The following is a 15,456-nucleotide window of genomic DNA, read 5'->3' on the forward strand; positions in this document are numbered from 1 at the left end:
TTACTGACTAACCCACAGTCTCTTACACTGTACCACTGGTTTATTCATTTCACATGCTGAAACTTCAGCATTTCCCTCTTGCTTCCTCTCAATCATCTTAACAAGCTCCTCTCATTTTTTCTTTTCCATTTAACATGCATGCACTGGATTCTTGGCTGCACTATAATTGAACTTCATCAGGTGTAATTACTCTGAGCACAGAAGCATGCATTACAGATTCATATTTTTCACATAGCCGCCCAATCCCGACCTGAAGAACAAACAGCTTTCACAGATCTTCTGGAAACTGGGACGCTGTCATAAACGATAACTTATGTCATTATCCTGCATAAAAATTAAAAAAACACAGACATGTTGCTATGATGTCAGGCTGTAGCTTTCTAAATTTAGCTCTCATTTTTCAAAGTGTTCCTATTTGAAGGCAGCTTTCAGGTGGTGAGAAATTGAATTTTCATGCTAAGAACTCTTCCAGACTTACTGGAAGAGTTCGGCACTCTTATCAGTTTATAGCTAGTGTCACTCTGCTACATAGCTCCAATAAATTTAGCTACAATTACAAGTTAAACATACGCAGACTGCAGAATTAGAGGGCCTGCAGTGTGACGCAGGACTTAGTTTAGTTCAAATGTGTCGCTGCAGGTCCTTATCTTTTCATATTTGAGTTGTATAAAGCAGGATATACACTACAGTGTCAAAGTACAAGTAAAACCACAAAGGAGATTATTTCTGAATGCTAAATTCTATATTTGTACTGTACTGTAGACAAAACAAACCTCTTCGAACTGGTTTTCATTTAATCTATAACGTAACTGAGCAAACCAAGAAAGACCCAGAATTCGAACCCGGGTTAAACATCTGTATACAAAGAAAAGTGAGAGCTGAACACATATGAGGGAAGCAGCTAAATTAGCCTTTTCTTCAAACTGTCCTTCCCATATCCCATCTTCAAAAACAGTGGTCATTTTGGCAGTGGTCAGGATTAGCTGTTAATTAGCCTCATTTTAAGGATGAGACATGGAAGGCTGAATGAGATGTCAGCTCACTCTGTTGTCCTGCTGAATTGTGGGCGGATTATCGGGCTGCGTCGTAATCCTCTTATTGTAAAGCAAGGCCACTCTCCGGCCTCCTCCTGTACCCTTCTGTGGTTTTCTTCGCACTTTGCTTTGTGCTTCTCTCCTTTTTTCTTTTTCATTTTTTTCACCCGTTTGCAAGTCTCTGCTTCTTGTTGCGCCCTTTATCTCTGCTGTGTTTAAATACTTACGTTACAGCCAGTGTGATGCAGTTTTGCTCTGTAGAAGAATTTGTTTGTTGTTTCTAATAAAAAGCAGAAGTTTGGCATCGTAGTATATTTGAAGGGTTGATCCCATCAGTGACCAGAGAGTGAGATGAAGCTACGATGCTGTACTTTGATAAGCGACTGTTTTGTTTGTAGTTCTTGCTCATTACAAACAAAACGGGGACCTCCTTTCACACATTTTAGGATACACCTGTAATGTATTTGTTAATATATGTTTATTAAGGATACAGTGAGGGTGAAATGAGTGATTAACAGAAACTTAATTGACTGTTTTGACAGGGATTCTTTTGTCATCTGTAAGTAAAATGTCAGATTTCTGCTCTCAGGTGTCACTTTCGGTTGATATTTTCTATTCTATGCAATTTAAAGCAGATTTTTTTTTAACTGCTTTATCATACATACGCCGCCACAAAATAGTTTCTGACAAATGGATATGAGATTTGTGACTTCCACATTGGAAGAAAGTTGGCAGCTATTCTTGTAAGGTCACATACTGGCATCAAAGGAAGGAGGCGAAAGCCCGGAACTCATAACTCAAATGCAGTTTTTTATTTGAAGTTTTAAAGGTAGGCATTTTGGCTCTCTGCCTTCCGTAGGATAAAATTTAATGTATTGCAATTATCATGAACATCAAGAATTACTTGCAGACAGACTTTATTAGTGTCTAAGCTACAGGCGCTCTGTGAAGCGCGTGTGAAAGAACATGGCGATGACTGAAGGACAGAATTGAAAGCTTGTTTTGTGCTTATGTCGAGCACATAAGCAGTCAGCTCGAGTGCAGAGCCGACAAGCGGCCAATGAGTTCATCGAAATGAACGTTTTTGTGTTCTGTTTGGACTAAAAAGGAAAGATAAATGTTGGTGAGGCGCGTTAACAGCTCTCAGAAAAAAGGCAAACAGGTGTCGACTCTGCACATATAAGCTCTACACCTGCGCCTCAGTCGGTGCTGTTAATCAGAGCACTTTACACACAGCCGCTTGAACTATAGCTCGCACGTCTGTGACAGTGAGCGGCCATGTAAGTGCTGGTCTGACCACTGGGAATTAGTTGCATCGTGCTATACCTTCAGAGCCACAGCCTGCCCACAGTAAACAAACTTTCAATTAAGGCTTTCATCTGAGTTATAAGTGGTGCTTTTAATTTACCTGAGCAGAAGACGTGGTTATCTTCGCTTTAATCTCTTCCCTGGCGCTGAGTCTTTAGATTAAGCCCTCCCCTTCTTCTATACAAAATATGTGTTTTTACTCATTTCTGCTTCTTTTGGATGTAAGAACATCCCTATGGAGATTAATGTGCAGTTTGACACTAGAAAGCTGTTTTCACATCATCCTGGAAAGCTTCACGGTGCTCACCTGACATCTCATTTCTACTGTGTGACATGACAGCTAAACGTGGCACAAAAAGTACGGAAATTTGCGTTTGATCGATTGTTTCTTTGTTGTAACGATGCTTCTTGGCATTGAATTTTATACCGTTGGAAAGCCTGTTTATTTTCTCTTGATTAGTGCCACATTTGAAAGAAAAATGTGGGTTGAGCAGCAGAGTTGAGTGTCTGCGTTGCCAGATCTTCTCTGCCAATGCCAAACAGCTTATTCTGTGACCAACACAACCACAACTTGGTGACCAGCATGAGGAGGAGGAGCCAAGCTGTCATGGCTATTTAAGGTTCTTCCACATGCTGCCGAGGTCCCTGTTTGTTAATTGACAACATGTCTTGTTTCTTCAGAATACAGTAAACGACAACACTGCACCACTCAACTCTGCTGCTCAACCAACAAAAGCATTTTCCTTATAAACGAGTCAACATTTAAGGGGAAATAAAACAGCTTTCCAATGGTGTAAGAGTTTAACGCCAAGAAGCATCGTTACAACAAAGAAATTATCAACCAAACAAATGTTCCTACTTTTTTGGGCTAAGTTTAGTTCAGCCAGCAGCAAGTCCACGTATGCACCAGGGGATGGAGAGAGATGTCCACCAGTTAGTATTTTCATGTCAGACACAGACTGTCTGACACAGATCTAAAGTGGAGCGTTTCTCTTTTAAGAAGAAGCTTTTAAAGTATGGCTGTATCAGTGAAGAGGCTGCACACACACTGTGACATGCACTGTGGTCAGTCCTGTATTGATGGACCTCTGCTGAGCTCGCTCTGCCTCCTTTGATTCCTCTTGGCACAGATACGCATGTTTATAATTGCAATTACACTCAGACCTCACAGTGACCAAGGTTTAATTTGCAGTCAACAAGAGGCTGGGGACATTCAATAAAAACACCAAAGAGGTTTTACTAGTCTCTCGCGCTCCTCCGCCTCGGATACGGGCTTTAAACATTCACATAACGTGGCTCACAAACCATGAATATCATTAACTTGTGCAGGCAGGGCTCTTTTAAAATGAAAGCCCGAGTTCACGACTTTTAAAGAGAGGTTTGGGTGTGAATTTTTACATTAAAAAAAAAGCAGCTAATATCAACCCCCCATCTGTCTGTCCTCAGGTGATCCAAAAAGCTGGCAGAACAAGTCTCTCACCGGAGACCCCAACTACCTGGTGGGAGCCAACTGTGTCTCTGTGCTCATTGACCACTTTTAAAGAAGAGACAGCAGGTGTGATGTTACCGAATGTGGAAGAATGGCGGATGAAATGAAGACGATGGGCACGCACGCAAACACACACGTATACCACTACACACACACTGACAGACGCACTCCAAGCAAACAAAACACACGGGATAATAGAGCATGAAGAAGACCCAGACAGTGCTGGACGAAGGAGAGACACCAATGATCGCTACGAGCTGTTCTTTAAACTCAATTTCAAAGTTTTGATGTAAAATGATGCATGACCCACGTCACTGACGATTGACACTTATATATAAAGCAATGTTTAATGTAATTTTTCTTTTTTTTTTTCTTTTTTTTTTTACAAAAGTACAGATGGATGTATGGCTTTTGAGGCAGCATACATGCTTGAAAAAATCTGTGTCAGTGTATTTATGCTATATATGCCTACAGTATATATATATATATATTTACTTCAAATTGGACTCAAATTCGATTGCCAGTCGACATCTTGTTGTTTTTCAGTGCAGGGGACTGAATTATTTGTTTGTTTTTTCCCCCCTTCCACATTGAAGGAATCTTACTGAAGGTTTGATACAGTTGGTTTAAGGAGGTGGCAAGACATGAACCCAAGAAGCAGCAGCACATTTTTAGAGACGTTCTTCCTACACTTCTCACTCTGTTCTTCCTTTTCTTACCTTTTGTAACTTCCTCTCTTACTGAGCACCACCTCTCTCCTTCCAGCCTGAGGGAGATCTATGCATGTTCTTTACTCAGGTCCAGTAGCCTCCTCGGTTCCTTCCTCACATCTACTTAATATCTTTCCTTTCTCTGTGCACTCTTTGCACTCACACAAATAAGCAGTGATGCCTTATCTGCAGATTATTCACTTTTCATTAAGAAAAAAAAAAAAACTAAGTTATGATAAATTATGGTATAATGTCATTTGTTTTGCCATTTTTTGTGAACCCTCTGTATAAATAAACTTGGGTTTAGCACACGCAGAAACGGTTGATAAAAGATAACAAAGGTATGCTCTTCTTTTATCTGCTATGCATTGCTTAAAAACAAAAAACCATCTGAGAAGAAGTGGCTGTAAATAAAGCTAGCATATTGCCTTGTTTCTCTTTTGTTGTAAATGAACTTTTTGTATGTCTTTCTTTTTTGTATAAAACTTAGAGAAAACATGTTTTAAAAAAGCAGAAGGAAGTGAAAGTGGTTATCTTTGTATTATGGGCATACCTTCAAGCCTTTGAATTGTAACCTAACAATAATACATCACACCTTTTCTACCGATATGTTGCCACCGCTATTTTACGGTCTCAAAAAGGTCGTCTTTTTTTTTAATTTTATTTCTATTTTTATTACTTTGTCCACGTAGGGTTAAGGAAAGTCTTTGTGGCTCAGATGCATTTAAAACATCTTCATTTGGAAGGGTGTGCTCTCAAAGTGTCCCTCTCACTGATTTCTGATACTGGATGCTATATTGTGTGCCCTTAAATGTATTTTTGTACTAATAGACAATATATTACGTATGGCACACCAGTACTGTTTTACTTTTAGATATAACACGGCTTTATTGGATATTAGCTCTTCACTTGTGGCTGACTTTTTTTTTTTTCTCCTCTGCAACACAATTTTAAGTATACCACTGTATTAATAAATAAAATCATTTTTAAATTAAAGAGTGGATAAGGATTTAGTTATTTTTTTAACCTACAGGGTTTTGTATTTCCGCCGCTGCTTTCTGAGTGGAAATGGGCTCCCTCCGAAAGGTGCCTGGCCTCTCCCTTAGAGATGGGGGAAGGAGTTCAGCCATCCAGGAGGGGCTCAGAGTAGAGCCGCTGCTCCTCCACATCGAAAGGAGCCAGTTGAGGTGGTTCGGGCATCTGATAAGGACACCTCCTGGGTGAGGGGTTCTGGGCATGTCCCACCGGGAGGAGGCCCCGGGGCAGACCCAGGACATGCTGCAGAGATTATATCTCTAGACTGGCCTGGGAATGCCTTGGTGCTCCCCCAGACAAGCTGGAGGAGGTTGCTTGGGAGAGCTGGGCTTCTCTGCTTAGGTCTGCTGCCCCCAGATAAGCGGAAGAAGATGGATGGATGGGTATTGTATTTATATATAATATGCAGTATAGTGCAAAAGGTTTTAAGAAACCGCCCATTTCTATATTCTTTTCAGATAATTGGTCATAACAATGACCTCGAACACACTGCTAATGCAGTAAAAGCATACCTGGATATAAAAACACAAGGTCCATAAGACCCACTGCAACAAGTTTTATGGAAAATTGAATCCAAATTGGAAATTTGTGGTTAGAATTATGGTCAACATATACAGAGGAGTTCAGGAGAGAAGTGCAACACTCAATGTCTACATTGGATTTGTCAGAGGTCAGATTTTGGCCCACCATGCAATTCCATCGGAAAAGTGTCTGATTGATGACAACGATACCAAACACTCTGCCAGTGCAGTGAAAGACAGAAAAACGACACCATGACACTGTCAGTCATGGATTGGCCTCCCCAGAGCGGGACCTCAGCATTATTGAAGCAGTGTGAGATCATTTTAACAGGAAACAGAACAAAACACTGCCAACATCCAAAGAAGAGCTTTGAGTGTCCTTCATGAAGCCTGACGAACTATTCCTGAAGACTACTTAAAGAAATTAAAAGAAAGCTGCCTGACAGAGTTCAGACTGTGTTGAGGACATCTTTCAAATAACCAGTTTAATAAACTGTAGCTTTGTTTGAACTATCCACATGAATGCTTGGCTATATTTTATTTCAGCAGCTGATACATAAAATATGATTTCATCGTTTTATCATGGACTTACAGTCATGAATGGATTATAAAATATATTTACACTATTTAAAGGTTTCAGGGTTAATAAAAAATAAATGTAGCACTTAGTAATCAGAAAGCAGTAAGCAGCATCTATGACACTAAAAAGGAAAAAAACAGATTAGAGTATATTGTGATTTAAATAAAAAACAAAAATCACCGCTGCTCACCGCTTGGTGGCGCTGGTGAGCTGTGAATGGGTCTTTTCCGCAGGACGGAGCTAATCTTTCAGCTGTGGAAGTAACGTTTATTATTATTATTTTTCCATGTATTGACGCGCCTTTAATGGTTTTTGCTTGGTTTCTTTGAAATATCTTTCATAAAATGCGTGAAGAAAACCAGGCAGCACCTGAAAAACCGGTTTAATACAACATCTGCAGAGCTGGAGCCTTGCAGGATGCAGGTTGCTATCAATCCCTATGAACCGTGAGGTCCCAGCACAAGTTGAGAAATCTTGTTTGGATATGTTAGTGATCACAATTAATATGTATTCGTATCGGACTTTGTTTTGCATGGCAAACTCAGACCTGTGACATATTTTACTGATGATAATTGGAAGGTCTAACTCCTCGGAGCTCCCCTGTAGTGAAGCTTTACTTGCGTGATGAAGGACAGGACAAAGTCAATGTTAGATGCCCCGATGGAGCTGCTGGAGCTAAGGTTAATCCGCACTCACTTTAAGCCATGAAATCCAGACACACGTGGACTTAAAATGTCAGTTTCTTTCATTTATTTTAATGAACCAATTACACATCAGGAGGGGTAACAAATAACGGGCAGATTTTCTTTATTATTTCTAATATTTTTAGTCTTTATTGTTTCCTGATAGCGCAGGAGTCCTCCTCCCCTCCTTCACCATCAAGAGTAAAACACACTCCGTGTAGCCCGCCGCCATGTACACGCACAGAGTGGCACATCTCCAATACGCAGTGTGCATCTCCTGTCCTGGCTGTTAGATTTGCTGTCGTCTGTGAAAAGCACGGCTGGTGCCTCTCACACCGAAGAAGAGAAAAGCCGCTCGCTCAGACCTGAGAGGGGGGTGTTCAAACACTTAAAGACCCAGAAAAAAAAGAAACCCATCAACGTGGGCTCAAACGTTTAGGCGTTTTAGTGCGTTTAGGAGGAGTGTGGGTTCATTGTGTGTGTGTGTGTGTGTGTGTGTGTGTGTGTGTGTTTTTTGTCCACGCGCGTCTTTATCCAGGCTTCAGCCCTCGCTTTTGAGTTGTTGGAGAGCCTGCAGAGGCGAGCATGACAGCCTGACAATGGTGCAAGGCTGGCTGACAGCACGATGAAGCGTTTGGGGCTTTTTTCCTCTCTTTGCGTCTTGACTTTTCAGGAATGGGCTCTTGTTGGAGCAGTCAGTGAGGAACTCCGGAGGTTTATTGTCCGTGTTTCGACTTGAAGACGTCCAGAACATCTGTGCGTATTTTGGTAAACATCCGGTGGCTCGTCCAGCCCGCTCCTTGCTCACCTTTCTCCTCCCATCAGCCGCAGAGCATCTCTAATTGGAGGGACTCCGAGCATCTTAAGTGATGGAGAAAATCTTCCACATCGGACTCTGACTTCGACTCACGCCGTTTGCCAGATCACTGCGGGCCAAATACGCGAGGCTTCTGTTTCTGATCGGATGTTGTTACCTTTATTTGCTACACCTGCATTTGTGTAACCCGGTTCGGTCGCATCGTTTCGTCACAATGCCGGTGAACGCGCTGCCCCGCGGCGGCAGCAGTGGCTTAGGCGGCCCGGGGTCTCTGAGCCCGGCGTCGCTGTCCCGCAGTCTGTCCCGGCTGAGGGAGTACCGTACCCGGACGAGGATCATGCTGGCTCTGGGAGTCTCTCAAATGGTCCTCGGGAGTCTCATCCTGGCTGTGAGCTTCGCGGCTCTGGCTCTCACCACATCACCCAGAGTCCGGCACTCCTGTCCGTTCTGGGCAGGCTTCTCAGTGAGTAAAACACTCGCACAATACACGCATTAGGAATCAGTCTGGATCTGAATTATCTTCAGGTGTTGCAGTCTAATTGGAGACGAACATCATCGGCTTTATTTTATTTTCCAAAGCATGTGGAGGAAATTGGCTATTTGGGGAACACTAAGTTGATTTTTTGTAACATAAGGATTTTAGAGGGCTCTAGCTGGTTTGTCTCAAGGAGAGAGCTAAATCACTTGGCCATGACAGAAAGAAATTAGCTTCTAAATGAATTTTTGGAGGACAGAGCCAATCTTATGCAATTAGCTTTGAGGATACAGAGCCTCTGTGGTAACCAGTGATACCACACACACACACATAGAAAGATGAGGATATTTTAAAGCCTTCAGCACAGTAAGATACAGTAAGATACTTTGGGATAATCTTTTTTTTTTTCTTTCTGTGTGAAATTTTCATGCTGTTTTCTGTAAATATTCATGAACACACACTTCCTTGTTTTGTTTTGTTTTTATCCTACCAGAGACCTCGAGCAGGGCTTGCTCCATTAATTATAGAGGCGGTGGGACACAGTACAAGGGTGAGGGGAGGTGTGCAGCATGAGGGCCATCTGCCTGTGTGTGTGTGTGTGTTTGAGAAATAGCATGCGTCAGAGCCTGTGTGTGGGAGTGTATGGGGAATAGTAAGCAACCGCAGGGATCAGAGTTCAAAGGTCAGCGCACTTTCTTGATCAGTGCCTTGGGCAACTTTTCTGCAGAACGTGTTACAGGTCTACCAGCCTGTTGTGGTGCACGTTGAAAATCTGAAACCTGCATCTTTTGTGCCTTGATTCAGCTGTGCATAAGTTTTCCAGCCCACGTGCCTCAAGTTTGCAGAAAAAAAACCAGTCCTTAAAATTTAATATAATGAAATAAATCATGAAAATGAGTCTAAGCAAAAGCAGATGAGAAACAAGTATTTCCGTCTTCAGGAAAACCACAAAACCTGCCTAGTAACCGATGGCTCCAAACTCGAGCATGTTCTCAAGAGTGCTTCACTGTTTGTCTTTTACACGAAAGTAGGTTTGCAATTAACATCAGTGAAAGCTGTAACATAATCTCAGGGGGAAATGAAATAAACGAATCACACAGAAGAAAGATTTTGCCTTTCTAATCCTAAGATATCCTTGTAAAATGTCCCAGTTAGCTACCTTGTGGCTTGAAATCAATCCTCTGTCAGGTCATTTCAGAAGAAGGATGGTGTGTAACGTTTGGAGAAAATGCTTTGGTTGAGAAAGGTGCTGGAAACAAATAGCTCACCAGCAGAAAGAGACCATCGGACACTGTGGCGCCAAAACCGGAGATAATGCGGTTGAGTTGAGCTGCCTATCTGGAGACAAATGATGGCAGTGATTTGCCCACAGGCAATGAGACACTGAAAGTCACTCTTTGAAATATCGAGAGCTATAAAATGCTCCGAATGACTAAAACATTTCCACAAGGCTTTTTTCTTTTCTTCTTTTTGGTCATGATAAATGTTGCAAAAAAGAAAGCAGTTTTTCAGCACACTGATGCCTCGCATCAAATTGGTCTTAAAGGAACATGTTGCAGCTATTTCAGCTTCAAAATCATTTTGATGTTTCAGTGATGTGTAATTTGTCACCTGATGCCTTTAACACCTGTTCCTGTGCTCTGTATCTTGGGTCAAGTGGGTATGATCTCCCAGAAGCGTGTAACACGTTAAGCCACAATGCCACACACTATGAACTATTAGTCCTCAGCTGGCTATAAGTTTTCATTGTTTCTTTGTTCTCGCTTGCTGGTTTGTCATAAATGAGACACTCTGTTGTGTACATGTGCAGAGCAGCCTGTGTGTGGCTTTTTGCTAGAAGTACTTTTGATAAACTAAAGCTTTCTCTCATTTGTTTTTATGATAGCTTTTATATCAGATGTTTGGTTAAATTACATTTTACACCAGTCATTTCTGTGCAATATCCTATATTCCTCTACCTTGTGAGTCAACGTGGTTTCTTGGCTTCTGATGGAGCCTTCGCCACTTCCAGAGTGAAAACAGGTGCAGCAAAGCATCACTTTGTGCATAATAGGACTTGAAATGTCAAATTATAATATCAGCAAGAAAAATGAGCGAGTTCAATTTAAAGAAACTACATTTGCATTTTGCAAGGAGATGATGAATCTGCAGCGTCTTGATCGGGTAGAACAAGAAGCTTTTTGCAGCTCTGTTCTGTCAATTGACTCAATAATAAGATGAGTGTATTTGTACACAAAAGCCCACCATGTATAGTTTTAAAGACTTTGTAGAGCGAATCTGATTTTTGATACAGAACGTGTCTGTCTCCATCACTCGATGTGAGTGAATGTTGTTTTTGAGCAGCTAGCAGTCCTCATGGTGTGAAGACAAATATGTATCCCGGTCAAAGCGACTACACGAGCCTCGCCTGCTGCTGACACACGTCCCGGACGCCGGGGGTAAAATGATAACGCTGTGCTTCTTAACGGCAAGGTAATTTACTTAGTATTGAACCTTGAAGCCACTGAGCTAATGATGAAGGTGGCAACAAATAGTCAGCCTATGTACTTATATGTGTGTGTGTGTGTGTGTGTGTGTGTGTGTGCGTGTGTTTGTACTCTGGGAGTGTCTGCGTGCAGTAACTGTGGGACATCATTACAGATCTCTGTGTGATGACTTGTGTTGTGCGATCTCATCACGGTTGCATCGAGAAGAAAAGGCACAATCTTTACTTCCTACACAGGCCAATCAGTGCTCTGCTGAGGCCGCTCCTCCTCTTCCCACACACACACACACACACACACACACACACACACACACACACACACACACACACACACACACACACACACACACTTGTTTTCATATCTTAGTGATGACATCTCATTGACATAATGCTTTCCTTGCCTGCTTACCCTAACCATCAAAAATGAATGCCTAACACTTAGCCTAAATCTAACCATAACCTAATTGTAACTCTGACACTAAAACCACATTTTGAGTCTCAAAAGTGCCTTCAAACTCATGGAGACAGGCATTTTGTTCCCATAAGTGACTGTTGGTCCCCACAAGTATAATAGCATGCCAATTTTCTGTCCTCACAAAGATGTCTAAAGATGAAGACGCACACACAGAAACATTAACACGCTTATCCCACCTCAATGTTTTGCATACCTCCCTCAGACCCTCCTGATTTTCCGCACTCTGGAAAAAATATTCTTTTTGCAGCTTTGATGTTCAGAGTTTACACACACGCACACGCGCGCACGCACGCACGCACGCACGCACGCACACACACACACACACACACACACACACACACACACACACACACACACACTTGCCTGGTCTACAAAGATAAATCCTTCGAATATCTTGCACTTTCTCACAGCCAACCACAGCCCAACCAAAAAGAGGACTCTCGGCCGCAGCGTCGAGCACCGCAGCGTCGAGCACCGCAGCGTCGAGCACCGCAGCGTCGAGCACCGCAGCGTCGAGCACCGCAGCGTCGAGCACCGCAGCGTCGAGCACCGCAGGCTCTGCGCGAGGCCAGAAATCCCAGCGCGTTTACCTGTTGGCTGCGACTCACACCACCCTGCCAGGTTTGGTTAATGAATGAGACGACATGGCCGAGCGAGCCAGAGAGCGAGCCGCAGCTGTCAGCAGCTGAGATGCAGAACAAATTCCCGTCCATCTCGCATCTCCTCGAGTTAAACCTGGAACTTATCCAAGCACCCGGACACATAATACACAAACACAAACTGCTTGTCTCTTTTTTTTTTTTCAAGAAGAAAGGCAGTTACGTGAATATTGAAATCCATCACGGCGAGTTATTGCAGGCATCATTTACAAATTCAGACTCTCTCGGTCTGAATATTCCTTCTCCTCATCTCTTGAGCTCTGGAAACGGATTTTACTCCTTTTATTTTCCCCTCCCCCGCTTTCCTGGTTGTGTTAAAGGAGAGGGATGTTGCTTCTGTGTACAGCTAGAGCCTTTTTAAAAGTAACAGTCCAACATACCAGATCTACAGACTGGGCCTTAACAAAGGCAGCTTTAAATGGTATTCTTGGTGTTTGTTGTGCGGCAGCTCTTTCTGCTGCATTTTCAGCACCGACCGTCAGCAAATTCTGCGCTAATCTGCTCAAGTGTGTTAATGTGTGGCACTGTTTGTTGAGTGTTCTTGTTGTGTTGCAGGCACTTTCTTTCTTTGTACGTGTGGAAAGAGAAAGCCTATGTTGAATGAAATATGGCAACACAAAAGTTGTCCTGTCTTTCTTTCTCTTTGGTTCTCTGAGGTGTGTTTGATATCCCCGTGTTGGTGTTGTTCCCAGATTATCTGTATGTTGGTCCAGGTCTAACATTGCAAGTGACCAATCACATTTTTATGATGCCATAGTTTTGGGACGTGGATAAAAACCTGAGGAAACGATCCAACAAAAGAGGGCGATTAGAGTTGGGTTTGGGGATTAGGATGTAATTGTGGTTAGGGTTATGGGGCTGTTGTTAAAGTTATACCTATAGCTTTGGGGTTAGGGTTAGTGTTTGGCGTGTAGTGTGATGGTATTTCTGCATCTCAAAACTATTACATGACAACAATGAGATTTGCCACCTGAAATTTTGAATCTGGACCAGCTTTAGTTGTGGTGGTCCAGAAACAACACCAACACAGGTTTGTGTGTTCTCTAACTTGTATTGCATAGAGGATAGTTCCTTGTCCTGTGAAATATCCCTAAGCTTAATAAAGTATGGTGGCAAACAGTCAAATAAACAGGAGAGTATGTCTGTGAGTTATTTTTTATTCTTTCGGCATTTAGCTCAAAGCATAACTGTGTCTAAGTACACCTACTATACATCTGTAGTATAGCTGTAGGCTCCAATTAGTATTCACTTGAGACTCAAGCAGTGAGTCAGTCCCAGTAGATTCCCATATTAAAATACCCAGTTTTAACTGGTAGGTGGGTGGTAGCATCAAGCGGCATCCTCCAGTGGCTACTTGAAGCTGGCTCTAAAAGTGGTCAGTTGAAGTTTTGCAGACACATGACCACTAACCATTTGAGGTTAACTTATTCACCATTTTGGATGTGTGACAATCCCAATGACAATGTAGGATCAAATGAATGAGGTCCCAATCACACATGCCTAGAAACTGGTCTGCAACCATCTTACAACCATTATTTGCAAAGGAAAAATAAGTTCATGAGAGGTTTCTGGAAGTTGATAGCATTCGCTGGGAAACTTAAGAGCTACACGCCGGCTTACAGACTAATCAGAAGCTGTGATGTGTGCCACAAACTGGAAATGGATAAGGTTCATTTTCAAGGCAATGTTGTAGACAACTTGTTTCATAAGTCAAAACTTCTGCATTTCCAGTGTGTGTGGCATTTGTTTCAAGTTTTTCTACTGCTGGTGTAGTAGAGAGCAAGTATTTGCAAAAAAATATGAAAAACTACTGACAACCGTGCCAGCAACCAGAGCAGAGGAGGTTTTTGGTCCAGCACCTTCTTTGCAACTGATTCATCCAGAGGCAGCCAGTCATCTACGGAAAACCACTGTCAACCAGCTGGGGAATCTAAATTTTTTTCCCTAGCAACCAGTGGTTGCATCGTGTTAAATATGGCAGAAAACTCTGGAGAAATATGTGTGTGGCAACATGTGATAAACCAGTCATCATAGATACCAATGTTCATTAAATGGCAAATGTTTGGAGCGTAGTACACAAAACCACAGATGGTTTCACCCTTTCATAACAGCTATAGTGGGATTGATAGGCTTAGGGCCTGCCATGATTGACAGGTGTGCCGACACAGGGAGCTGTTGCAGATAGCTTGTTTGCCCAGGTTCACTTCGACTAATTGGAGTCAATGAGCTGAACCCTGTCCAGCCTGTTTGTGCTGTCTGGAGCATTTTGAATGGAGTGATCTGACTAATAGTGTGGCTCAGTTTGTGCTACACACCATCCAGGAAGTGAAGTACTTCTGTTACTGAGCACATATGCTACTTAAGCTAGCAAACTTGCTAACCAAGCTCGCTAGCCTTAGCTTATAAATTCAGCCGGCACTTCAACCTCTCATCTGGATGTAGTACTTTGTTCTTCCAAAAAAACAAAAGACGTGGATAATACATAAACTCTACTGTGAAATGCTCAAAAGCTGTGACAGGAGCTTCAGAGCATGGGTTTCATTAGCCAAGGACCTCTTGTAGCTTCTTTGGTCTATATAGCACATCTGTCTGAGCACTTCCATGGCCAAAATGCTTTCACTTCATCGAAAAGAGACATCTTCAATGCAGAGTATGATTCAAATATACTTTAATTTGGAAACAGACAGACTAGTGTATATATATATATAATAGAGTACTTCTATACCTTTACTTGGAAATAATATTATTTGAATGGTTTTTGATCGAGACATATTTAATCATAATCGGCTGTAGCTGTCTATGGTTTGTTTCTTATGAAGGAGACCAGTGGGTTCTAGTAGTAAATGAAGGCAAATGTGCAAAAATTGTTTTGATTTCTTCACTTATTTCTTTTCTTTTTCTTTTTTTTACTACACACAAGTGTGAATCAACATCAATTAAGTGGCGTTTTAAGCTTAAGCAGTATCCTGGCAACAGGTTTCATGACACAAACACACGTGCACAAACACAAACACAGGTCTGTAGTATTGTTGCTGTGGAAATCGTGATGATTTTGACAAAAAGCCTTTCTGTCTGATGCAAACTCATGGCTGTTGTCAGGAATACTGATGACATATTTAATAATGCTTTGCTTTTGGCTCATGACTCATATCATGAAAGCAGACAGAGAAGAGAAGTATAAATGT

At 42.1% G+C, this 15,456-nt stretch overlaps 2 protein-coding genes across 12 annotated transcripts in view; both read left to right on the plus strand.

Moving 5' to 3' along the window:
- Window positions 1–5,537, plus strand: part of tjp1a (tight junction protein 1a) — a 106,019-nt gene extending 100,482 nt beyond the window's left edge. For all 10 annotated transcript variants that reach the window (XM_085402683.1, XM_085402686.1, XM_085402682.1 and 7 more), the window contains one exon: window positions 3,789–5,537. In XM_085402683.1, the coding sequence (XP_085258809.1) occupies window positions 3,789–3,883 (95 nt within the window). In that variant the 3' untranslated portion in view covers window positions 3,884–5,537. The remainder of the gene's footprint in view (window positions 1–3,788) is intronic.
- A 2,051-nt stretch (window positions 5,538–7,588) lies between these two features.
- Window positions 7,589–15,456, plus strand: part of entrep2 (endosomal transmembrane epsin interactor 2) — a 113,247-nt gene continuing 105,379 nt past the window's right edge. For both annotated transcript variants that reach the window (XM_085402695.1, XM_085402696.1), the window contains exon 1: window positions 7,589–8,640. In XM_085402695.1, coding sequence (XP_085258821.1) covers window positions 8,392–8,640 — 249 coding nt within the window. In that variant the 5' untranslated portion in view covers window positions 7,589–8,391. The remainder of the gene's footprint in view (window positions 8,641–15,456) is intronic.

This window comes from Rhamphochromis longiceps, linkage group LG1, assembly GCF_057381845.1.
Source record: "Rhamphochromis longiceps isolate RC_006_pf linkage group LG1, R_longiceps_female_GT1.1, whole genome shotgun sequence".
Lineage (NCBI taxonomy): Eukaryota > Metazoa > Chordata > Actinopteri > Cichliformes > Cichlidae > Rhamphochromis > Rhamphochromis longiceps.